Source organism: Anabrus simplex, chromosome 7, assembly GCF_040414725.1.
Source record: "Anabrus simplex isolate iqAnaSimp1 chromosome 7, ASM4041472v1, whole genome shotgun sequence".
In the NCBI taxonomy this organism is placed as follows: Eukaryota; Metazoa; Arthropoda; class Insecta; order Orthoptera; family Tettigoniidae; genus Anabrus; species Anabrus simplex.
In genome coordinates, this window is record NC_090271.1 from 95,922,610 (window position 1) to 95,950,449 (window position 27,840).

At 39.7% G+C, this 27,840-nt stretch overlaps 1 protein-coding gene across 2 annotated transcripts in view; it reads right to left on the bottom strand.

Annotated features, from left to right (window-relative positions):
* The window catches only part of LOC136876932 (neurotrimin), a 135,296-nt gene that overhangs the window by 46,643 nt on the left and 60,813 nt on the right, over nucleotides 1-27,840 (bottom strand). For both annotated transcript variants that reach the window (XM_067150694.2, XM_067150695.2), the window contains exons 4-5: nucleotides 17,421-17,542; nucleotides 1,624-1,765 (exon numbers count right to left, since the gene is read on the bottom strand). In XM_067150694.2, the coding sequence (XP_067006795.2) occupies nucleotides 1,624-1,765; nucleotides 17,421-17,542 (264 nt within the window). The remainder of the gene's footprint in view (nucleotides 1-1,623; nucleotides 1,766-17,420; nucleotides 17,543-27,840) is intronic.

Genomic DNA, 27,840 nt, shown 5'->3' on the forward strand with positions numbered 1-27,840 from the left:
CGAATTACGAATTATCCGTATTTTGAATTAAACAATTTAAATAACATGCAAAACCGTATCTCATGTTTCTGAGAACGAAGGCTTTTTTGAATTAGGTGAGATTTTGAATCAACCAATTTCGAATTATCGAGGTTCTAGTGTATACCCAGTGCCGGGCTGAGTGGCTCAGACAGTTGAGGTGCTGGCCTTCTGACCCCAACGAGGCAGGTTCGATGCTGGCTCAGTCCGGTGATATTTGAAGATGCTCAAATATGTCAGCCTCGTGCCCGTAGATTTACTGGCACGTAAAAAAACTCCTGTGGGACTAAATTCCACCACCTTGGCATCTCCGAAAACTGTAAAAAAAGTAGTTAGTGGGACGTAAAGCCAACAATATTATTCTTATTATTACTATACCCAGTAACAACAATGCTGTGAATATGAGAACAGTTCAGGAGCAAAGATGTTGTATGGGCTCAAAATGTCATGCTCTCTGAATCAGAGGCCACTAAGCTCACCATTCACCCAAGGAACTGGATGCAGTTTTATTACTGTATTATGTGTAGAAGATGAAAACTGAGAACTCTGCATGAGTAGTACAATATTTAAAGTAAACCCAGCACCAGGCTGAGTGGCTCAGAAGGTTGAGGTGCTGGCCTTCTGACCCCACTTGGCAGTTTGAATTTCTAGACAGGAGTAAGTGATGCTTTTTAAGCAGCAGCAGCAGCCACTTATTATGTGCTACTAGGCTCCAGCATGTACCTCAGGAGTGTTAGCAATTCATTTTTATCCAATCCAAACCAAACCCCACGGCACTTAATGCCCTTGAAAGGGCTTTGGCCTGCCCAGCGACTGCTGCTCAGCCTGAAGGCCTGCAGATTATGAGGGGCCGTGTGGTCATTACGATGCATCCTCTCGGCCGTTATTCTGGGCTTTTGAGACTGGTTTTATCCAATACAGACTGTAATTAGACAGTCCAGCCAACCACTGAGCAACCTTGTTCCAGACATGCTATATCATGCATGTAAAGGTTAAAATGGCTGAATTTAAGACATTGATATTTTAGATTTAGGCAAATATGACAGGAACAAAACAAAAAAATGCCCCCGTGACTCAGGCGACAGCACACCGGCCTCTCACTACTGGGTTCCGTGGTTCAGATCCGGGTCACTTCATGTGAGATTTGTGCTGGACAAAGCAGAGGCGGGACAGGTTTTTCTCCAGATACTCCGGCTTTCCCTGTCATCTTTCATTCCAGCAACACTCTCCAATATAATTTCATATCATGTCATTCATTAATCATTGCCTCAGAGGAGTGTGACAGGCTTCGGCAGCTGGCACAATTCCTATCCTTGCCGTTAGATGGGGCTTTATTCATTCCATTCCTGACCCAGTCGGGTGACTGGAAACAGGCTGTGGATTTTCATGACAGAAACAAACCTACCAATAAAGAATTCATGAACACATGCAATAAATTTTTTATGTACTGCATTTGTTTATTATGTTTTACCCTGAAAATCTTTGTTTCCATAAATACCATTATGCCTTACTCAAGAATGTAACTTTGTTGTAACTTAAGAATGTTTTCTTTCATGTTATCTCCAGTTTCTTGCTTACATTTATACCATTTTAAAGCAAACTTACATAGAATTCTAAGCTCAATAACAGCTCTGGCAGGTTCTCCAACTCCATTACTGGCAATGCATTCATATGTTCCAGCCATAGTTCGATTGTCTGCTATAAATCTCAGTTTAGGCCGATTGTCCAGCAACTGAAGTTCTTCTCCCTGTGGGAAAGAGGGTTTGATTTCTTTAAAGTATTAGTTGTAGAAGCAAAAAGCAAAGCAAACTCATCTCCGAACCGGCCATGAAGGCCTTTGGAGTGGTGGAAGGTAAAGGCTTCCACCATTCGTAACCTCGGCACGTGATGGGGTAGAATGGTTAGCTCTACGCCCGGCCGCCTTTGTCCCCAGGAATTAACCTGGTACTCATTTTTGGTGTAGGCTGAGCGAACCTCAGGGCCATATGCACCTCCGGAAGTGGAAATCTTGTTTCTTAAATTTGACGACTTCCTGACGGGGATTTAAACCCACGTTCTTCCAGGCAAACCAAGCACGGCTTTACCGCCTTGGCCAGGCAGTCCCTAGTAGTAGTGCTAATAATAATAATAATAATAATAATAATAATAATAATAATAATAATAATAATAAAAATTGTTTTGGAATACAAGGGCAGTAGAGGGGAAGAAGTGTTAGGGCATAGGCAACTGAATAAATGACCACACAAAAACTTTAAATTTTGAATGTATTCTCCAATTGATCTTTTATCTTTTCTTATTATTCTTGTTTCAGTGTTCTTTTCAAAACAAAAACAACAACAACTAACAATAACCAAAATAACAATAAGGAATGGAATTTACGATATGCTAGTAAGATTTAGAACTTAATCATTAATAGTGGAGAAGGAATTCCCATTTTACAGTACAAGACTTGTTAGTCTTAAAAACATCTTTGGTGTTGTCAGAGAATAAGCAGCTAGAGCTACCAATAATAAATGTTTTCCTTGAGAAGGACATCAGACCTTCAACTTTGTTTTACAATGGCCTTACGGGCCTTGAATTCACATCCAGGTACCTTTGAAAATAAAGCTTATCAGCTTTTACACCACTTGACACTTGCTGTCCTTAATTAACAGTGTAGCAACACAAAACATATGGATCAGAAGTATCCAGGAAACAGGAGCCAAAGCTCATACAGACATCCAAGAAAGAGAAAAATAGTTTAATAGAAAGGATAAGAACATAATAGAATGGGATGCTGAACCCACTCAACGAATCCTGTGACATGACTTGCCATAAAAGCTAATAGGACAGAAGGCCTAGTGACACAGAGGGTAAGTCATATGATGGTGACTAAGGCAGGAAAGAAATTAAGTGCCGAAAAGTATGAAGAAAAATTTAGAAAATTAGAAAATCTTATTCACCAAAAACCAAAGTGAACAAGGAAAATGAATGTCCACACTCATACATCCTTAAGAATTACATGACACACACTAGGGTGATTACACTCTGTCCAGATGGCCTAGAAACCTACATATTACAAAACTAACTGAATTTAAGAAAGCTTAATTTAAAATCAAGGTAAATGCAGCTCACCCTAACCATTACATGCTAGAAGGGAATGGGTAAAAAAAAAAAAAAAAAAAGAAAGTAAATAAATGCAATGTAAAGTTTAATCTTATACCAGTTGTATAGTATCATTTGAAGTAATTCCACATACTGTATATCAGTTGACTATATTTGTAAGTAGTACAGGAGATATTATAAGTAGAATTTTGTAATCAATATAAATTTATTAAGGATGAGCTGTGTGTTTAATAGAAAAAATTGTTAGCGTAAATTGTATAATATCGTATTATACGAAAATTTTCTTCTCTTGTTAATTTAATATTTAGTGCTTGACAGTAATGTATTTTAGTGTACCATTTGCCACCAAGGTAGATACCTCATTTGCAAATAAAGAGATTTTGATTTCTTTTTTCTTTTTCTTTTTTTTTTTTTTTTTGGTATCTTCCTGTTACCACACACAATTAAGTTCAGATGTTAGAGAGAAATTCTTGCTTCCTACCTTACATGCTGGCCCACCTCATCTGTAGCTTCCTGTGAGGATAACCTCATTTGTTGCTTGTAAGCTTTGGGAAAGCATTCTTTCTGACTGTATCAGACATGTTTGCAAAGTTAATAACTGGTTTGATAGAAGGCAGTTTGGGTAATCACATAAATATGATTGTAAATAAAGGGAACAGATTTCTGCACATGGTTATGAGGGTATTTAGGGGTTGTAGTAAGGATGTAAAGGAGAGGGCATATAAGTCTCTGGTAAGACCACAAATATGGGACCTTCACCAGGTTTACTTGATTCAATAACTGGAAAAAATCCAAAGAAAAGCAGCTCAATTTGTTCTGGGTGATTTCCGACAAAAGAGTAGCGTTACAAAAATGTTGCAAAGTTTGGTCTGGGAAGACTTGAGAGAAAGGAGATGAGCTGCTTGACTAAGTGGTATGTTCCGAGCTGTCAGTAGAGAGATGGCGTGGAATGACATCAGTAGACGAATAAGTGTGAGTGGTGTCTTTAAAAGTAGGAAAGATCACAATATGAAGATAAAGTTGGAATTCAAGAAGACAAATTGGGGCATATATTAGTTTATAGGAAGGGGAGTTAGGGATCGGAAAAACTCACCAAGGGAGATGTTCAATAAATTTCCAATTTATTTGCAATCATTTAAGAAAAGACTAGGAAAACAACCGATAAGGAATCTGCCACCTGGGTGACTGGTCTAAATGCAGATCAGTAGTGATTGAATTGATTGAACCAGATAGCTCCATCAGGTCCAAGATTATCTGTATTTAGAGGGGCGAGCTGGGAGATGATTGGTTGATTTAATTTGAACCAACAGTAGTGGCAACTTACAAACAGAAGATGAAAGCTTTCTTATACCTACCCCTAAACAGTTACAATACTCTACTAAGTCGTACACAACCCAAGTGCCTAGGTGGTACTCCAAAATCAAAAGTAGTGACATCTGTTAAAAACTTGAAAATCAAGTACATTTCAGAAAGTTCAGCATATTTTCATAAGAGTTCACCACCCCCAGGTGTTCAAGGTGTTTGTTGCCTATCATTAGGGAGAGGCCTTACTGATGGTATAACAATAACAACAACAGCAATAATAATAATAATAATAATAATAATAATAATAATAATAATAATAATAATAATAATAATAATAATAATAATAATAATAATAATAATTTATCATCATTATCATTATACGTTCAAAAACTGTTATGTGAAATATTTCAACTTAGAACTTTGATTGTTAAGGTCGCTATTAGCCAAGGCCGACTAGTGGCGCAACTAGTTATGTCACTAGTTGCCAGAGGATTTAAGTACTGGGCGATCATTGATGCAACTTATGAATAATTGCTCAATTCACATTGGGGGAATAATCACTAGAGAGAGAGAGAATGGTGTCCTATGATGAACTTCATCTCCTTGCTCTTCTATTAAAAATGAAAAGCCGAAGGGTTAGGAAAATGCGAAAACATCCTATATTTGACTGGAGGATTATATTTCATATTGGTTAACGATCTAACTGCGGGTTACAGTAAATTTTTCAGTTGTTGTCGCATGTCAAAATCGTCATTTTACTAATTTATTTATTTATTTATTTATTTATTGTCTGGTTCAGGACTCAGGCTATGAAGCCTGTTATTCTGTCTGACCATACTTACACCTACATGAAAGGTTAAGTATACACTAAATAAATTACATAAAATAAGATATGACAGGAAATGACACAGGACTAAACAAGCGTTTCCCAGCAGAAAAAAGTTGGTTCCCACACTGGGGTAAGTGACACCATAGTCGTTACTTTGTTTCTCATAATAAATATTTTACAATTATCCGTAACTTTGAAAAATCTTGTTATTCGAATCCATCACAGATTACTTTAGTTAATCATTAGTAATTGACTCATTAACTCCTCTGATGAGGTTCACGTCAGGAAGGGCACCTGGTCATAATGTAAAGGAGAGGGCATACAATTCTCTTGTAAGGCCACAAATAGAGTATGGTCCCAATGTATGGGACCCTCACCAGGATTACTTGATTCAAGAGCTGGAAAAAATACAAAGAAAAGCAGCTCGATTTGTTCTGAGTAATTTCCGACAAAAGAGTATCATACATATACATTATTATTATAGACAGTTATGACTTTCGATGTTCAGTCTGCAAGCCTTTTTGATTTTACTAAATGTCGCCACAACCCTCTATTTGTAACTAGTGCTGTGGCCTCATTTTGTTTTATACCTCTTAAATCGTTAGAAACTGAGTCTAACCAATGTCATCTTGGTCTCCCTCTACTCTTCTTACCCTCCATAACAGAGTCCATTATTCTCCTAGGTAAGCTGACCCCACCACCAAAGCCGGTTTACGCCTACAGCTTCATCCATAGAGTTCATTCCTAACTTAGCCTTTATCTCCTCATTCCGAGTACCCTCCTGTGACTGGTCCCACCTGTTTGTACCAGCAATCATTCTCGCTACTTTCATGTCTGTTACTTCTAAATTATGAATAAGATATCCTGAGTCCAGCCAGCTTTCACTCCCATAAAGCAAAGTTGGTCTGAAAACAGACCGACGATGTGAAGATAGTTTTGTCCGGGAGCTGACTTCTTTCTTACAGAACACTGTTGGTTGCAACTGCAAACTCACTGTATTAGCGTTACTACAACATGATTCAATCTCACTTATGGTACTATATTACCATCCTGGTAGAACACACAACCTAAATACTTAAAATGATCTACCTGTTCCAGCTTTGTGTCACCAATCTGACATTCAATTCTGTTTAATTTCTTACCTACTGACATCAATTGAGTCTTCGAGAGGCTAATTTTCATACCATACTGATTGCATTTATTTTCAAGTTCCAAGATATTAGACTGCAGGCTTTTGGTACAATCTGCAATTAAAACCAACTTGTCAGCATAGGCCAGACTGCTTACTACATCTCCACCTAACTGAATCCCTCCCTGCCACTTTATACCTTTCAGCAGATGATCAATGTAAACTACGAACAGCAAAGGTCTAACCCCTGTAAGTACCCTGAACCAAGAACTCATTCTACTATCAATTCTCACTGCAGCCCAGTTGTCAACATAAATGTCTTTGATGGATTTTAATAATCGATCCTTAATTCCATAGACCCCCAGTATGGCGAACATCTTTTCTATTGGTACCTTGTCATATGTTTTCTCTAGATCTATGAAACATAAACACAACTGTCTATTCCTCTTGTAGCATTTTTCAATTACCTGGTGCCTACTGAAAATCTGATCCTGACAGCACCTCTGTGGTCTGAAACCATACTGGATTTCATGCATCTTCCTCTCAACCACTGATTGCACCCTCCCTTCCAAGATGCCAGTGAATACTTTGCCTGGTATACTCATCAATGAGATACCTCGATAGTTGTTGCAATCCTGCCTGTTCCCTTGCTTATAGATAGGTGCAATTACTGCTTTTGTCCAATCTGCTGAAGGTACCTTACCAACACTCCATGCTAATCTTACTACTCTATGAAGCCATCCCTGCCTTCCCACTATACTTCATCATTTCAGGTCAAATTTCATCTATTCTTGCTGCTTTATGATAATGGAGTTTAATTACCACCCTTTCCACTTCCTCAAGTGTAATTTCACCAACATAATTTTCTTCCTCCCCATGAGCTTGGTTGTTCGTGACACCACTAGGAAGATTTCCTTTTATGCTGAGAAGATCTTCAAAGTATTCCCTCCACCTGTCCAGTGATTCTCTGGGATCTATAATGAGTTCACCTGAATTACCCAAAACACTGTTCATTTCCTTTTTTTCCTCCCTTCCTAAGATTCTTTATTACTGTCCAGAAAGGTTTCCCTGCTGCTTGACCCAGCCTTTCCAGGTTATTACCAAAATCTTCACACGACTTCTTTTTGGATTCAACAACTATTTGTTTCACTCTGTTTCTTTCATCTATGTACAATTCCCTGTTTGCATCGGCCCTTGTTTGGAGCCATTTCTGATAAGCCTTCTTTTTACGTTTACAGGCTGCTCTCACTTCATCATTCCACCAAGATGTTCGCCTTTTCCCATCTTTACACACAGTTGTTCCTAGGCATTCCCTTGCTGTTTCTACTACAGCATCCCTGTATGCCACCAATTCACTTTCTATATCCTGAACCTGCTTACTGTCTACTGTTCGAAACTTCTCACTAATCATATTCATGTACTTCTGTCTAATTTCCTCGTCCTGGAGATTTTCTACCCTTATTCGTTTGCAGACAGATTTCACGTTCTCTATCCTAGGCCTAGAGATACTTAGTTCACTACAGATCAGATAGTGGCCTGTATCATCGAAAAATTCCCGAAAAACCCGTACATTCCGAACAGACTTCCTGAATTCGAAGTCGGTTAAGATATAGTCTGTTATGGATTTGGTACCTGTAGCCTCCCATGTGTAGCAGTGAATAGCCTTATGCTTGAAGAATGTATTCATAACTGCTAAACCCATACTAGCACAGAACATGGTATGTTCCGAACTGTCAGTGGGGAGATGGCGTGGAATGACATTAGTAGATGAATAAGTTTGAGTGGTGTCTTTAAAAGTAGGAAAGATCAAAATATGAAGATAAAGTTGAAATTCAAGATGACAAATTGGGGCAAATATTCATTTGTAGGAAGGGGTGTGAGTGATTGGAATAACTTACCGAGGGAGATGTTCAATAAATTTCCAATTTCTTTGAAATTATTCAAGAAAAGGCTAGAAAAACAACAGATAGGGAATCTGCCACTTGGGTGACTGCCCTAAATGCAGATCAGTAGTGATTAATTGATTGACTGATTGATTGCAAAAATTCATCTCACTTCATACCTGACTCATAGAGAAACGGGACAAGGGGTGGACATACATACTGTACGTACATGGGCTACATACATACATTAGTTATTGACGGTGTCACAGTTGTTGCACATTAACTAATTCTTCCTAACAAAATATATTTAAAATAATTCTAATTAGAAAAACATGAATATTAGTTAATATAAATTTATTTCTGTAAAAATATTTACTTTGCAAAGAAAATAATTTTAATAACTAGTAACTAGTAGTAAATAAAGAAGGTAAAAACAATTAACTAATGTTCATTGTACAACTTTAATTAATGTTAAGTATTCTCTCTTATAAAATACTGAAAAAACCTTGTGTCAATAATATTTAACATTTTTCTAAGTAAAACTTCAGGTCTATAAAATGTTATTTCCTCTTCAGTTTACCCAATCCATCTTAGCTATAATTCAGCTGTAATTCACCAATATAGCAAGACAAAGAAAGAATGGTACAAATTTAAATTATATAGATTTTTTTATAAATATTACACATTTCTACGGTGGGACAGAAAAGGGCTAGAACTGGGAAGGAAGCAGTCGTGGCCTTAATTAAGGTACAGCCCCAGCATTTGCCTGGTGATGAGAACATGGGAAACCACGGAAAACCACCTTCAGGGCTGCCGACAGTGGGGTTCAAACCCACTATCTCCCGAATACTGGATACTGGCCACACTTAAGCGACTGCAGCTATCGAGCTTAGTGTCAAATATTTTATTACATAAATACTACCTGTACAGTTCCTTTCAATATCCAGGCAGTTATTGGAGTTCCTAAATTAAGAATTTTAATTTCACTATGTAATGTTTGTAGGATTACTGTATGTTTTAGCAAGTCAGAGTAATATTATACTATACAAAACAACATTTTGAACAACAGCAACAAAAGCACAATTGCAATAAGAGAGATAGTAGAGATTCGTGTTCATCCTTTATTGTTTGAAAAATTGTCAAAAGCACTATACTGAGAAAATTGGCTATGTGGTACATGTCGTGCAACATTTGGGAGATGATGGATTTGAATCCCACTCTCAGCAGCCCTGGAGATGACTTTCTGTGGTTTCCCATTTCACCACCAGGAAAATGTCAGGACTGAAGCTTATTACGGGAATGAATTTCATTTTACACCTGTATTGTCAATAAGACTCTTAAAGACTGAAGCTTAGTTAAAGTCATTGCCGCTACCCTAAAATCTATGTAAGTGGGAATAATGAAATAATGAAATTCATCTCTATCTGCCTGCATAACTGGTACCGAGGAAGCATTTGTATCCTGTGACACACTGAGTATAACATTGTGTAAAAACCAAACCAAACCCCATGTCACTACAGTCCTTGAAGGGCCTTGGCCTACCAAGCGACCGCTGCTCAGTCCGAAGGCCTGCAAGATTACGAGGTGCCGTGTGGTCAGCAAGACGAATCCTCTTGGGCGCTATTCTTGGCTTTCGAGACCGGGCCCGCTATCTCATCATCAGATAGCTCCTCAATTCTAATCACGTAGGCTGAGTGGACCTCGAACAAGCCCTCAGGTCCAGGTAAAAATCCCTGACCTGGCCAGGAATCGAACCCGAGGCCTCCGGGTAAGAGGCAGGCATGCTACCCCTACACCACGGGGCCGGCATAACATTGTGAACCTTCTGTCAATTAGTGAGAGGTAACATTTTATCAATAGATAAGTGGTGACATTTAACAAAAATAGCAGGTTGGACCTCTGTACATATAACATCTTTAATGTTTAATTTATGAAGTAAAAGTACAATTGACTGTGGTCGACTGTGGCTTTTGAATACAAAATATATGAAAACATTATAACGTAGACTACCTATGCCCGCCTGGTGGCCATAATCGTTAGACGTCAAGTCTATATTTCCTGACACCGTGGTTAGCCAGTTCAAGTCCTGTTGGTCAAAAACAATCCTTCAACACTGGTCAAGAGACTGGGAGTGACCAAACCAATTATAAAATGGCTGCAGTGGCCTGTGGCTGTGGTGCCTTCTAAATGCACCAATGCTATATGATGGTCTGTTATAACCACCACAAATGCTTGATTGCACGATTGGTAACAAGGGTGAGCCACTGTTTAGTCGGTAACACCTACACAGACCATTTACTTTCAGATTTTTCTAAAACTGGCTAGTGGCTGTGGAATGCATTGGCCACTACACGTGACCCTGTGTAAGTCGGCTCTAAGGTTCAATATTGTGCAAGTTATATCAAAGAATACTTTTTCTTAATGATTATGTGATGCGGGTCAGTATTTCCCTGAAAACTTCATCACATAGAGGTTTTCACAGATTCAACTCCTGTGGGTGGGGGTGGTAGAATAACACCCAAGGTATCCTCTGCCTTTCGTAAGGGGCGACTAAATGCATCCCCAGTGGTTCTAACCTTAAGAGTGTGGGTTGGCGACCACAGGGCCCTTAGCTGAGTCCTGGAATTGCTCACTTTCATCTATCCTATCCGACCTTCTTTGGTCAACTCTTGTTCTTTTATGACCCCGACGGTTTTAGGTTTGCAAATTCTAGGGAGTCTTTCATTTTCACACCTTTCGTGGCCCTTGTCTTTCTTTGGCCAATACCTTCATTTTTTGAAATGTCGGGTCCCTTCCATTTTTTCTCTCTGATTAGTGTTATATAGAGGATAGTTGCTTGGCCGTACTTCCTCTTAAAACAATAATCACCACCATTGATGATGATGATGATAAGAAGAAGAAGAAGACATTGGCTGCTATATTTAACATGACAATGTGCACCCTGACTCTCCTCAGTTCACCAAGGTGGAAATTGGGAAAAATGAGGTAGAAAGTTCTGTCACACATATGTCTGTCCTGTTACTTTATTAAGATGGAAGCCATTCTTTTCAGTGTCAACTTGGTTAATATAATATTAAAGTTTTTCCAGTCTATTCATCATCATTTGATCGTCTCCAGTTTCCCGATTGCGGTGCAAGAGTGCTCTCCACTTATGTGTATGCAAGTACACTTCTTCTTCAACTTTATACAGTTCCACTCCTTTTTCTTGCAGATCATCTTTTATTTGGGAGATCCATTGTGTCCTTGGTCTGCCCCTAGGTCACTTTCCCTCCAAATCTTTGTCAAACCATTTTTGTGCTACCCTCTTCAGATCCATCCTCTTCAGGTGACCAAACCATCTCAATCTTGATGATGCTAGAATTTCGTTGAGTGGTTTCACTTGGATGTATTCGCGGACCTTTTCATTCCAGATCTTATTTCATCTCATATTCTACAGTAGTGACCCCAGGAATTTCATTTCCGCAGCTTGGAGTCTGCTGTTATCCCTTCTGTTGATGGTGCAAGTTTCCAGACCATATATTGTTATTGGTACAAAATAGGCCTGATACAAAGTTTTCTTAGATATTGAAGGAATTTGGCTGTCCCAGAGGAGGTTTCTGACTTGATGTTACAAATGAGCTCCTTTCTGAATCCCAGTGCTGATTTCATCTAAGCAATGGCTATCTCGAGTTATAATGTTGCCAAGGTATTGGAACTGATCAACTTCTGCTACCTTCTTTTCATCCAGCATAATATTTATACTTCTTCTTTACCTGTTAATTTTCATGGCTACTGTCTTTGTAGGGCTAATTTTTAGGCCAAACTCCCTAAATTGGATGTTCCAGGCATCTAGTTTCTCCTATACTTAATCCTCTGTGCAACCCCAAATCACCACATTGCCTGCGAAAGTCAATGCCTTGAAATCAGTACTGACACACTGTTGTTTCACCTTCTTTATGATTTTGTCCATTGCAGAGATGAATAGCAGTGTCGACAATGCACTACCTTGTTGCACTCCCTTATAAGTAACAAACCAATCTGAATATCCGCCCCCTGTTTGGACACAGCTCTGACAATGGGTATACAGCATTTTCACTTTTCTGATGAGAGAGTCTGGAATATTTCTTCATGATAGACAATCCCAGATCTTGTTTCTAGGCATGCTGTCATAAGCCTTTTCAAGATCCAAGAAGACAAAGATGATATCTATTCCTTCCTCCCAGTATTTTTCTGTAATCATCCTAACAGTAAAGATGAGGTCAGTGGTTGTTCTATCACCCTTAAGTCCACATTGTTCTTCTTCTAGCTAAGGTCCAATGAAGTTCCTGTGCTGTATATCAATAAATAATTTTCTCCATAAGCTTTAATGTACTTTTTCCAGTCTGTTGAATACAAAATATATGAAAACACTGTAACGTAGACTACCTATGCCTGCATGGTGGCCATGATTGTTAGACGTCAAGTCTATATAGTACCGGGCGAGTTGGCCGTGCGCGTAGAGGCGCGCGGCTGTGAGCTTGCATCCGGGAGATAGTAGGTTCGAATCCCACTATCGGCAGCCCTGAAAATGGTTTTCTGTGGTTTCCCATTTTCACACCAGGCAAATTCTCGGGCTGTACCTTAATTAAGGCCACGGGCGCTTCCTTCCAACTCCTAAGCCTTTCCTATCCCATCATCGCCATAAGACCGATCTGTGTCGGCGCGACGTAAAGCCCATAGCAAAAAAAAAAAAAGTCTATATAGTCTGACACCATGAACCTGTTGTTCAAAAAAAAAAAAAAAAAAAAAAGTCCACATCAGAATGTTGGCTAACAGGATAGGAGAAGTGGTGATATACAATTTCCAAAGCTCTCTGCAGTGTTGATATGGAGTGAGGGCAGATGGCGCTGTTGATGGTAATTCATCTATTGGATGGTGATGTTAAGCCTTGAGCCGATCCCTTGGTTCTATTTGACAGAAGCAGGCTATGTGCCACCACTGAGTTTCACCTTTCCCTTCCTACTATCGTATATCACGTCATTAACTTAATCACATTAATTCCTCTGATGAGGTTGATGTCAGAAAGGGCATCCAGTCATAAAAACTTGCTACAGAGATTCATTTTACTTCATACCCGACCCTGTAGAGAAATCAGACAAGGGTTGGAAATAAATAAATAAATACATACATACATACATACATACATACATGCATACATGCATACATACATACATACATACATACATACATACATACATACATACATACATACATACATACATATTATCCGCACACTTTATCTTGGTGCATTTACACCCTAGTGCTGAATCGGTCGACCTCGGCGATATTCGAGATTCGTACTGGCAACCTTTGAAATACAAACTATGAATCGCTTAAGCATCGTTGTGCGACATCTGGCGTACACTTTACGTACTAGTACTGTTGTTGTTTACACAACAAAGCCAAAGTATAGAATTCATGCTAGGAACAAGATTCGCATCGAGAAATATTTTATAATGTTATACTATGTGTATGTGACATAGTTGTTGGCTTAAGATGATAACGGTTTAGAAATTTCATATCGATCGATCATATTCTCGAATCAATTCAGATTTCATTTTCATTCAGTTGGCAGCACCAGGCAGCACCAGGCAGCACTATCGATACCGGGACAGCTCCCTCCTTACTCCTCACCCCCGTACACAAATGCACCAAGATAAAGTGTGCGGATAATACATACATACATACATACATACATACATACATACATACATACATACATACATACATACATACATACATACATACATACATTATCTGTAAAAGAAAACATATTATTAATTACAGAATTATATGATTTGTTTTATAAGGACATCATTAATTTCCTTCAAATTACTTTTATAACATGTGTATTGTATTTTCAAAATTGTTTACATTGAGTAAACTTGCCATTGATTATGAAAGGGTGTTTAATATTATGAATGAGTGCAAAAGAAAACCACATGGTTGCGAACGAGATTGTGTTCAACACCTTCATATATTTGAACATGGTTTTTTTTATCTTATATTAGTGCAGCTCTAGCCGCTGTATATCCACTCCCTCCACCTGGTATGCTTGACAATTTTGTGCAACATGAATAAGATATTTTCTTTTACAGGTATGTTATAGTGTTTCCATAAATTTTGCAGTATGTGTTCAATAGACTCAACAATTTTAAAGGTTATATTTCTGACCTGACAAAACCGTGTGGGTTTTCAATAATAATAAATCCTGATTTAGAAAGAATTGTTGCTCATTAGTTTGAGAATGACCCCCAGACTTGAAGATCCAGCACATATATTCAGTGACAATGAAACAAATTTTCAAAAACAATTTAAGTTATTACAGTGACAAGAAATTGATTGATTGATTGATTGATTGATTGATTGACTGATTGATTGATTGATTGATTGATTGATCGATTGATTGATTGATTGATTGATTGATTGATTGATTGATTGATTGATTGATTGATTGATTTTAGTGCTGGGTATGTCTGATGACATGTTTGGCTCACCTGGTGCACGTTTGTCTACTTGACACTCGCAGGTGACTTGTGCGTCTGGGTGTGAGGTGATGATGATCATGATGATTATGATGATAACGAGGTAGGGAGAGGGTGAAACCTGGTGTCAGCACATAGCCTATTCCACTTGAATAACATGAAGGGGTCAGCTCAAGGTTTAACATCCCCATCTGAGGGACGAATCACCATCCACAGCGTCATAATCCCTCTCTCCATATGAACACTGCGGAGAGGTTTGATATTGAATCCAGGCTTTTGATACACAATCTAGTGATTAGAAATTATATACAACCATTTTTCCTACCCTCTCAGCCAATATTTTGATAGTAAAGCTTTTTTCCACAAGAAAGGAAGCCAGATATACTCAGGAAAAGGGAAAAGACAAAAAATTAAAGATGAATACAATTGGCAAGAGTATGAAGATGTGGAGCTTGTCCTTGTTCTTCGATGTTTACATGTCTATCCTTGTTTCCTCTTCTATTGCTTCCTCTTCTATTGCTTCCTCTTCCAATACTGCCCTATCATTGTGTTTGTCCTATCATGTGTTCCTATTTACATTCCTGTATTTGTATGTGGTATTTAACAGCATGGCGAGCAAACCAAGGATCTCCTCATGTAGTTCCAAAATTTTCTCCATCTGAGCTTGGATTGTAGATGACTAGGATTGAAAAGTAAGATATTACTGAGCAGAGATTGAGAATTTACTTTCAGAATTGGCAAAAGATGTGAACATTTGTGAAAAAACTATTAGAATGTGAATTTGCAAATATTTTAACTACTTAGAAAACCAAGGCCAGCCCCGTGATGTAGGAGTAGTATGCCTGCCTCTTACCCGGACGCTCCGGGTTTGATTCACAGCCAGTTCAGGTGTTTTTACCTGGATCTGAGGGCTGTTTTGAGGTCCCCTCAGCCTACATGATTAGAATTGAGGAGCTATGTGACGGTGAGATAGCGACCACGGTCTAGAAAGCCAAGAATAACAGTTGAGAGGATTCGTTGTGTTGACCACACGACACCTCATAATCTGCAGACCTTCGGGCTGAGCAGCGGTGGCTTGGTAGGCCAAGGCCCTTCAAGGACTGTAGTGCCATGGGGAGCCAAGAATAATGGCCGAGAGGATTCGTCGTGCTGTCCAAATGACTGACACCTCTTAAATGTCCAGTTCTGTGGCTAAATGGTTAGCATGCTAGCCTTTAGTCACAGGGGTCCCAGGTTCGATTCCCAGCAGGGTTGGGAATTTTAACCATAATTGATTCATTCCGCTGGCATGGGGCTGGAGGTATGTGTCGTCTTCATCATCATTTTATCTTCATCATGACGCGCAGTTGCCTATGGCCATCAAATCAAAAGACCTGCATCTGGCGAACTGAACTATTCCTCAGACACACCCGGTACTAAAAGCCATACGCCATTTCATTTACCTTTTAAATCTGCAGGCCTTCAAGCTGAGCAGCAGTCGCTTGGTAGGGCATGGCCCTTTGGGGTTGTAGTGCCATTGGGTTTGGTTAAGTTTTATAATGTGTTTATGTAAATATTTACTCAAAGAGAAACTATTTTTTCCAAGAAGCCTAACCTTGAGGTCATCAGTACTAAGAGAAATTAAAGTATTTCACACATGGCATCTTCTTCCTCTTTGATGCTTTCCTCACATCCTGGTCGGGTTGTGGGCGTGAATCCTATCTCAGATGTGAACTTGGCCCTGTTTTGCAGCTGAATATCCTTCCTGATGCCAGCTCCTGTCTGGAAGGATATATTAATCACTATTATATTTTTCTGTGATGGTTGGTAGTGTAGCAAGTTGTGTGTGTGTGTGTGCGCGTGCGTGCGTGCGTGCGTGCGTGCGTGCGTGTGTGTGTGTGTGTGTGTGTGTGTGTGAAGAGATGCATATTGAGACAATCACAAACATCCAACCCTAAGCCAGGGGAATTAACTAGATACGTCTAAATTTTCTGACCTGACTGAGAATCAAATCCGAGACCCTCTGAACTAAAAGCTGCAATGCTGGCAATTCAGCCAAGAAATCCTTTCTTTCTAGTTATCTATTACAGTAATGTGAGAGTAAAGGAGTGTAATTCCAAAAATATGCCTGAAAAGTTAACAAATGACATTCCTGTCAGGAAGCCAACATTTCTTTTCCACAAATTTAGGCTATCGATAATGTGGAAAACAGGTTACCCTGGTACTTCATCTATGTATACAGGATTTCACCCCAGTTTGTGAAGCAGCTGTGTAGAGCACTTTGAAGTAGAAGCATACAGTGGTAAATGTGTAGTACTAGCCAGTGTGCCATTGCAACTGAGGTGGACATCGGCACAATAGGACAAAATGCTATAGTCTTAGATTGAGAAGCCTGTATTCTTATCTAAATATGAAAAGTTCATGAAATAATCACTTAACTGTCAGAAGAAAAAATTGCCTTTCAACTTAGCATCACATGACATCTGATTATTTCCAGACTGAACTGGGCTGAATATTTCTTGACATCCTTGTTGAGGGGTTAAACTACAGTATTCTATAACATTAATTCCATTTGGAATACTCAAAGATGATCAGAAATTATCCTCTTCAACAAGTTTGTTTATAAAGTTTGAAACATAGGAAGTAAAACTAAGGAGAAAATATCTTGCCTTTGTAACCCATGTAATTATGGGATGAGGAACGCCTGAGGCCTCACAAGCCATCTTCACCTCGTCTCCCAGCTCAACAATCACCTGACCACTCTCTGGGATGGGAACTACAGATGGTGGATCTGAGTGGACAGACAAATGCAACCTTATTAGTAGGTGAGAAATTCAGCTTTTCTGTTAAAAGCCATTAGCCAATGAAATACCAAAATATTACACTAATTTTGAGTTTTAAAATCATGCTGTACAGTCATATTATGGTACCTTTAAATCTCACAGCAGCAAACTCCATTCATATCTGGGTCTCCAAGATATATTTGCTGATTGTTTCACTATAGAAATTCATAGTTAATTGTAGCCAACTCTGTCCTCCATTTTCACTCTCCTGATCTTATCCCAAGTTCCTTGAATGAAGACGCAATAAAGCAACAACAACAACAACAGAGATTCCAGAGTTGGTCGTCAGCTGTTGCTCATGTCCATGGAAACAAGAACGCCTGCACAAGGTTATCATGACTGCATCACTACAATCTCATTCACAACTTCAGTGTGGACTCCTCCCAGTTGTCACAAATCATCAACTCTACTTGATCAAAATTTCACAGTCTTGAACTTCTTGCAACATTTTACCTTACTTAACTATCCTCCCGTTCTAATAGTTAAACTGATACAAAGGACCAGTGAAACATTTGGCTACCACCCAGTTGAAACCACTTCAGAAGATCTGCAGTGTGGTAGTTAAGACTATATGCCTGTGATTATTATTTTTATTTATTTGTTTATTTCACTTCCCTTACTCACTTATTTGTTTGTTTGTTTTATGTTTATTTATTTATTTGTTCATTCATTCGTTTGTTTATAGGCCTAAATATGGTGTAACTCAACAGGCTATACAAAATATGGATTGTACATTCAACTACCTTGTAGACTGTGAATCACTGTTGTGACAAAATCAATATGACTGACTGTATGGTATGTGTCCAAACAAAACTGCTCTCTGCATTCTTGCAATTACAGGGTCTCTCTTATAAATATAAACCCAGACCGAACGCATGGTGTTTGTACTCTGGGCTGGGATGGGTATAAGACAATATTGTTGCGGAGTGTGAAATTAGGTTTGTATCTTTAAAGGTTGTAAGGAATGGCAAAGATCCAGTTTATTATAACAGAGAAATAGAGAGATTAAGAAGGAGGCACAGGTTAGAAAGAAATAGAGTTAGGAACCTGTGTAGAAGCAAGGAGAGATTGAAGGAGTTTACTAGGAAATTGAATTTAGCAAAAAGAATCAGCTAAGAATTATGTGATGGCATACTTGACAGTCATACGAGTTTTAGGAAAAAATGGAATGGTATGTATAAGTACTTAATTATAAGTAGGCCTACTTAAGTGCCCTAAGGCTGAAAACGTTCCAGGAAGGATATTACAGGGATCATTAATGGACAAGGAGAGTGTGTGTGAGGCCTTACAGAAGGCAAAAATATTGAGTCAGCTGTATGTAAAGATAGTTGGATTTAAGGCACATATTCACCGAGCGAGATGGCCATGTGGTTAGGGACGCACAGCTGTGAGCTTGTATTTGGGAGATAGTGGGTTTCAACCCTCTGTCAACAGCCCTGAAGATGGTTTTCCATTGTTTTACATTTTCACGGCAGGCAAATGCTGGGGCTGTACCTTAATTAAGATCATCACAGCCACTTCCTTCCCAGTCCTATCCCATCGTCGCCATAAGACCTATCTGTGGTCGGTGCGATGTAAAGCAAATTGTAAAAACAAGAACATATTCAGGTAAAGAAGATTGCAAATATTTGCGAAGTTTATGTATGATACTGTATTACATTTATTTACAAAAAGGTACAAAGTTTGAAAGCTACCAGTAGAAAAGCAGCTGGGATTGATAAGATTTCTGGGGATATACTAAAGGCAATGAATTCGGATATAGTGCCATATCTGAAAAATTTATTCGATTACTGTTTGTATGAAGGATCTCTATCAAATGAATGGAGAGCAGCTATAGTAACTCCAGAGCACTAGGGAAAGGGTGATAAACTTAAAGCAAATAATTACAACCAGTCAGCTAGACAAGTGTTGTTCGTAAGCTCTGGGAATTTCTTGTTTTATTTCACCTCCACTTGGAACTTTCCAGCGCTCTGTCTCTCAATGACTCAACCACGTTAGACAGCATTAGCAACACACAATCCTAGCGTACACTGGAACTAGCCACTGCCGAACTAAACAAGAAATTCGATTGTCTCCTACTAAAACAGAAACCGAAACCATCTGATTCACTACAGAAGAATGTAATAGTTAATCTCACAGATAAGCCACTCACTGAACCTACTGGCCTTGAAAAAAGGACTCAACTATGCAGTAGCTCCTAATAGGTTACCAGTGGAAGAAATAATTAGCAAAGTTGAAATTGCAATCTGACACCTCCCTACTGAATCTGCAGAAGAGATCAGACAGGATATAGGCCTATCATGTCTACTGAGAACCGCAAAGCCGCCGCCATCAGTTTGACCAAAGAAGAAATTCATGCCCTCTAAATACTACGTCAAGATACGGAAACAATAACCCTACCCGCAGATGAAGGCAACGCTGCGGTGATAATTACATGCACCGACTACACACTGAAAATAGAACAATTACTAACCGATTCTACATACAAGAAAATCAGAAACCCCACCAACCGCATTAAGAACGAACTCCACAGACTAGTAAAAAATTCCAGTATTCCAGCCGAAATACAGAATAACCGATTTCTACGGATCCGATACCTCCTAAATTGTATGACCTCCCAGAAATCCATAAAGAAGGCATACCTCTGAGACCTATCGTGAGCGCTATAGGATCTCCGACGCACGATGACGCCTGTTACCTAGCTGGACTACTTCAGTCACATACAGGACACAATGAAACCTACGTGAAGGACTCTCGACATTTCATCCAGTTACTTAAGGACCAGTCAATCGAAAGTATGGACATTAATAAGTTTTGACGTCACGTCACTTTTCAGCAAGGTGCCGCTAACAGAAGTATTTCCGCTATTAGACCAGAAACTTCCAGAAGACCTGTCAACACTAGCTAAAGAATGCTATAACGCCACTAATTTTACTTAAACGGGGAGTGCTACGAACAGGCAGAAGGGGCCTCGATGGGGTCGCCGCTCTCTCCGATAATAGCAAACATGTATATGGAACACTTCGAACAGAAAGCCTTAGCCACATCTACCCTGAAACCGAAATGTTTTCTCCGTTATGTAGATGACACGTTCGTGATCTGGCTTCACGGGAGCAATAACCTGCAGCTATTTCTTGACCATCTCAACTCTATTCACCTAAATATTCAGTTCACCATGGAAATCGAAGTAAACGGAAAACTACCATTCCTGGACGTCCTAGTAAAACGCAACATCAGTGGGACTCTGACTCACGCAGCATATAGGAAACCCACACACACAGGTACCTGCACGCCTCTTCGCATTCCCACCCATCACAAAAGCAGGCCGTTCTAATATACGGTATCTGGTTATTAGGGCCATAGCGATATCAGACGCAGAACACCTCGAAGAAGAGAAGGAATACCTCACGAGAACCCTCAGGAGAAATGGCTACTCGCTCAATAACATCCGACGAGTCTTTGGAAAATCAGAAGAAAACAAAGAAAAGGCCGCCGTAGAAAACAACGGGAAAGAAGAACTGACCCGCCCGAAAACAGCGATATTTCCGTACATTAGAAATGCTGCAGACAAGATCGGCAAGATACTGGATAAATACGACATTAAAACCATCTATAAACCACACCGGAAGCTAGCCCGTTATCTACCACCAGTAAAAGACACAATAGAACTACAGGCTCCTGGATTAGGACCTGTACCATACAGTCAGTTTGATATGCATTGCATGTAAGCTTTGGGAATGAATTCTTTCTGATTATATTACACATTTTTGCGAAATTAATAACTGGTTTGATAGAAGGCAGTTTGGGTTTAGAAAAGGTTATTCCATTGAAGCTCAAATTGTAGGATTCCAGCAAGATATAGCAGACATCCGGGATTCAGGAGGTCAATTGGACTGTATCGCGATTGACCTGTCTAAGGCATTTGATAGGCTAGATCATGAGAGACTTCAGGCAAAAATTAGTGCAACTGGACTTGACAAAAGAATGACTGAATGGGTGGCTATGTTTCTAGAAAACAGAACTCGGAGAATTAGAGTAGACGAAGATTTATCTGTCCCAGTAATAATTAAGAGGAGAATTTTCAAGACAGTATTATTGGACCTTTATGTTTTCTTATATATATATCAACGATATGTCTAAAGAAGTGGAATCAGAGATGATCAGAGATCGCAGATGATGTTATTCTGTACAGAGTAATAAATATATTACAAGATTGTGAGCAGCTGCAGAATGACCTCGATAATGTTGTGAGATGGACAGTAGGCATTGGTATGATGATAAACGGGGTTAAATGTCAGGTTGTGAGTTTCACAAATAGGAAGTCTTCTCAGTTTAAATTACTGCATTGATGGGATGAAAGTTCCTTTTGGGGATCATTGTAAGTACCTAGGAGTTAATATAAGGAAAGATCTTCATTGGGGTAATCACACAAATAGTATTGTAAATAAAGAGTACAGATCTCTGCACATGGTTATGAGGTATTTAGGGGTTGTAGTAAGGAAGTCAAGGAGAGGGCATATAAGTCTCTGGTAAGACCCCAACTAGAGTATGGTTCCAGTGTATGGGACCTTCACCAGAATTACTTGATTCAAGAACTGGAAAAGATCCAAAGAAAAGCAGCGCAATTTGTTCTGGGTGATTTTCGACAAAAGAGTAGCGTTACAAAAATGTTGCAAAGTTTGGGCTGGGAAGACTTGGGAGAAAGGAGACGAGCTGCTCGACTAAGTGGTATGTTCCGAGCTGTCATTGGAGAGATGGCGTGGAATGACATCAGTAGACGAATAAGTTTGAGTGGTGTCTTTACAAGTAGGAAATATCACAATATTAAGATAAAGTGGAATTCAAGAGGACAAATTGGGGCAAATATTCGTTTATAGGAAGGGGAGTTAGGGATTGGAATAACTTACAAAGGAAGATGTTCAGTTAATTTCCAATTTTTTTGCAATCATTTAAGAAAAGACTAGGAAAACAACAGATAGGGATCTGCCACCTGGGCGACTGCCCTAAATGCAGATCAGTAGTAACTGATTGAAAAATAATTAAGTTACAAACCAAACACAGAGGTATAAATTGCATTGAATGTAGCTGCGGAACGTGCTATGGTGGTGAAACAAAAGTCTGATCTCTACCCGCCTAAAATAACACATCTATCACACCAAGAACCAAAACACAGATATTTCAGCTGTAGCCAAGCGTTCGTACGAAACAAGATACGGAATATCATTTGACAAGACCAAGATCCTAGCAGCTATCCCTTGGAATCTTCAAAGGAAAATCCGTGAGGCTATCGAAATCAAGAATTGTATTGCGATTGACCTATCTAAGGCATTTTATAGGGTAGATCATTGAAGACTACTGGCAAAAATGAATGCTATTGGATTAGAAAAAAAGAGTGATAAATGGGTGGCTATATTTCTAGAAAATAGAACTCAGAGAATTAGAGTAGGCGAAGCTTTATCTGTCCCTGTAATAATTAAGAGCGGAATTCCTCAAGGCAGTATTATTGGACCTTTATGTTTTCTTATATATATCAATGATATGTGTGAAGAAGTGGAATCAGAGATAAGACTGTTTGCAGATGATGTTATTCTGTACAGAGTAATAAATATGTTACAAGATTGTGAGCGGCTGCAGGGTGACCTCGATAGTGTTGTGAGATGGACGGTGGGCAATGGTTTGATGATAAACGGAGTTAAAAGTCATGCTGTGAGTTTCACAAATAGGAAAAGTCCTCTCAGTTTTAATTACTGCGTTGATGGGGTGAAAGTTCCTTTTAGGGATCATTGTAAGTACCTTTGTGTTGATATAAGAAAAGACCTTCATTGGGGTAATCACATAAATATGATTGTTAATAAAGGGTACAGATCTCTGAACATGGTTATGAGGTATTTAGGGGTTGTAGTAAGGAAGTAAAGGAGAGAGCATATAAGTCTCTGGTAAGACCCCAACTAGAGTATGGTTCCAGTGTATGGAACCCTCACCTGGATTACTTGATTCAAGAACTGGAAAAAATCCAAAGAAAAACAGCGCGATTTGTTCTGGGTGATTTCCGACAAAAGAGTAGCGTTACAAAAATGTTGCTAAGTTTGGGCTGGGAAGACTTGGGAGAAAGGAGACGAGCTGCTCGATTAAGTGGTATGTTCCGAGCTGTCAGTGGAGAGATGGCGTGGGAGAACATCAGTAGAAGAATAAGTTTGAGTGGTGTCTTTAAAAGTAGGAAATATCACAATATGAAGATAAAGTTGGAATTCAAGAGGACAAATTGGGGCAAATATTCGTTTATAGGAAGGGGAGTTAGGGATTGGAATAACTTACCAAGTAAAATATTCAATAATTTTCCAATTTGTTTGCGATCATTTAAGAAAAGGCTAGGAAAACAACAGATAGGGAATCTGCCACCTGAGCGACTGCCCTAAATGCAGATCAGTAGTGATTGATGGAAACACCCGAACAGTATGAGACATACAGACCACAACATAAACACGCAGGTCGAACCTCTAATTACATAACAGCGCGGGCATATCCCACTACCTGGCTGTGACACATAATTTCCAGAATTCTCAACTGACAGCCAGGGAGCTTTCGTCAGCCAGAAAGGCTAGGATATATAAGACCAAGATCAAGAACCACTGTGAGACTGATTACCTCGGTTCGAGTAGGGGTATTTCAGTCGCCTTGACAAAGAATACTGCAATGTATATCGGAACGTCGGCAAATTGTACGTAATGTATGGAAAACAACAACACGGTTCAACCCGGAAACAGAACTAAATAATTCTACACACAGTGGAAGCTTCACTTCTAAGGAACAAATATGAAAGATTACAGCCTTGTCCAACCCCTGTAAGTACCCTGAATTAAGAACTCGTTTTACCATCAATTTTCATTGTAGCCAGATTGTCAACGTAAATGCATATGATTTGTTTTAATGACCTACCCTTAATCGCATAGTCGCCCAGTATGGCAAACACCTTTTCCCTAGGTACTCTGTCATATGCCTTCTCTAGATCTACGAAGCATTAATATAACTGTCTATTCCTCTCGTAACATTTTTCAGTTACCTGGCGCATACTGACAGTCTGGTCCTGACAGCCCGTCTGAGGTCTAAAACCACACTGGTTTTCATCCAACCTACTCCCAACCACTGTTCGCATCCTCCCTTCCACGATGCCAATGAACAACCTTGCCTGGTATACTGATCAATGAAATACCTCGATAGTTATTACAGTTTTTCCTGTTCTCTTGCTTATAAAGTAGATAGGTGAATTACTGCTTTCGTCCAATCAGAAGATACCTTACTAATCTTGATTAATCTATGAAGCAATTTCATCCCTGCGTTCCCACTATATTTCACCATTCCAGGTCTCATTTCATCTATTCCTCCAGCTTTATGACGACGGAGTTTATTTACCATCCATTCCACTCCCTGAACCGTAATTCCACCAGCACCATTGTCCTCCTCCCCATGAGCTCGGTTATTCGCGACGTCATCAGAAAGACTCCTTTTACGCTGAGAATATTTTCAAAATATTCCTTCCGCCTGTCCAGCGTTCTCTGGGATCTGTTATGAGCCGGACGAGTTGGCCGTGCGTTTAGTGGCGCGCAGCTGCGAGGTTGCATCCGGGAGATAGTGGGTTCGAGCCCCATTGTCGGCAGCCCTGAAAATGGTTTTCCGTGGTTTCCCATTTTACTACCAGGCAAATGCTGGGGCTGTACTTTAATTAAGGCCACGGCCTCTTCCTTCCAACTCTCCATACGACGGTGCGACCCTAAAGCAAAATTAAAAAAAAAAAAAAAATCTGTAGTATGAGTTCACCTGATTTACCTGAAACACTGTTCACATTTTCTTTTTCGCTCCCTTTCTAAGATAGTTTATTACTGTCCAGAAAGGTTTTCTTGCTGCTCAACATAGCCCTTCCAGGTTATAATCAAAATCTTCCCACGACTTCTTGGATTCAACAACTACTATTTTGTTTGCTCTGTTTCTTTCTTTCTTTCTTTCTTCTTCTTCTTCTTCTTCTTCTTCTTCTTCTTCTTCTTCTTCTTTATCTGCCTACCCTCCAGGGTAGGTTTTTCCCTCGGACTCAGCGAGGGATCCCACCTCTACCGCCTCAAGGGCAGTGTCCTGAAGCTTCAAGCTCTGGGCCGGGGTACAACTGGGGAGGATGACCAGTACCTCACTCAGGCGGCCTCACTTGCTACGCTGAACAGGGGCCTTGTGGGGGATGGGAAGATTGGAAGGGGTAGTCAAGGAAGAGGGAAGGGAGCGTCCGTGGCCTTAAGTTAGGTACCATCCCGGCATTTGCCTGGAGGAGAAGTAGGAAACCACGGAAAACCACTTCCAGGATGGCTGAGGTGGGAATCGAACCCACATCTACTCAGTTGACTTCCCGAGGCTGAGTGAACCCCATTCCAGCCCTCGTACCACTTGTCAAATTTCGTGGCAGAGTCGGAAATCGAACCCAGGCTCCGGGGTAGCAGCTAATCACACTAACCACTACACCACAGAGGCGGACCTGTTTCTTTCACCTATGTAAAATTCCCTGTCTGCATCAGTCCTTATTTGGAGCCATTTACGTTTACAGGCTGCTCTCACTTCATCATTCCACAAAAATGTTCGCTTTTTCCCATCTTTACGCACAGTTGTTCCTGGGCATTCCCTGGCTGTTTCTACTACAGCATACTTTTAAGGTATCAATTCTCTTTCTATGTCTTGAACTCGCTTACTTTCCATTGTTTGGAACTTTTCACTAATCATATCTATGTACTTGTCTATGATTTCCTCGTCCTGGAGATTTAGTACTGTTATTCGTCTGCAGACAGATTTCACTTTCCCTATCCTTGGTCTAGTGATCCTTAGTTCACTGCAGATCAGATAGTGGTCCATATCATCGAAAAATCGCCGAAAGGAAGCGACCGTGGCATGGTACAGCTCCAGTATTTGCCTGGTGTGAAAATGGGAAACTACGGAAAAACATCTTTAGGCCTGCCGACAGTGGGTTTCGAACCCACTATCTCCCGAATGCAAGCTCATAGTTGCGCGCCACTAACAGTACGGCCAGCCCCCCATGTTTTAATTTAATCTTTTTCTGACATTTTCTTATTTTTCTCAATATTTACTTGTTTTTCCTTTTATTGTCTATTTAAGGACGACACACACACCCTCTCCCCGAGCCAGTGGAAATAATTAATTAAGGTTATGAAAATGGGAAACCACGGAAAAACATCTTTAGGCCTGCCGACAGTGGGGTTCGAACCCACTATTTCCCGAATGCAAGCTCATAGTTGCGCGCCACTAACAGTACGGCCAGGCCCCCATGTTTTTAATTTAATCTTTTTCTGACATTTTCTTATTTTTCTCATTATTTACTTGTTTTTCCTTTTATTGTCTATTTAAGGACGACACACACACCCTCTCCCCGAGCCAGTGGAAATAATTAATTAAGGTTAAAATCCCCGACCCGGCCGGGAACCAAAGACCAGCACGCTACCATTTAGCCATGGAGCTGGACATCTCGCTCGGTACCACTATCCTATCATTGCCGTTAACCCTGACTAACGTTGTCACTCAATGCCTCATGAAACCTGTCAACTTCCTCATCTGCACCTTCGCGTGGTGAATAAACTGAACCATTTCTCTTCCTAATTCCTCTAGCTACAAAATCTACTCACATCATTCTCTTATTTACGTGCTTAACAGAAACTATGTTGCGTGCAGTAGTATTCCTGATGAGCAGTCCCACTGTGCCCTTCACGTTCTAACACCCATCAAGAACACTTTATATTGATACAGAGATTATTATTATTATTATTATTATTATTATTATTATTATTATTATTATTATTATATTGCGAATGAGCCCATTAGGACTACGCAAAGTACTTAGAGACATGCATTTGCCTTTCTTTGTGCCCACACTTCCTTCATTCGTTTGCTGTGTGCTTCTTTTCTCTCTTGAGACCATGCTGTTCTGGTCTTCTTCTTTGGTTTTTCCTCTTGGTCAACTTGCCACTTATGAACTTTGGTTCTGAAGATAACCCGGCTTTGGATGTCTTCAGGTGTAATTCCTGCCAGTTTGAGATCTGTTTTAATTTCACCAATCCATTTTATTGTGTCCGTTTTGGCTTTACTTCGGTTTTCATAAAATTCAATTATTTGCTTGGTAAGTCTATCTGGGTTCATCCTTTTTATATGTCCAAAGAATCTTAATCTGCGTTTTCTGATGTCTCTGTGAATGTTAGAAAAT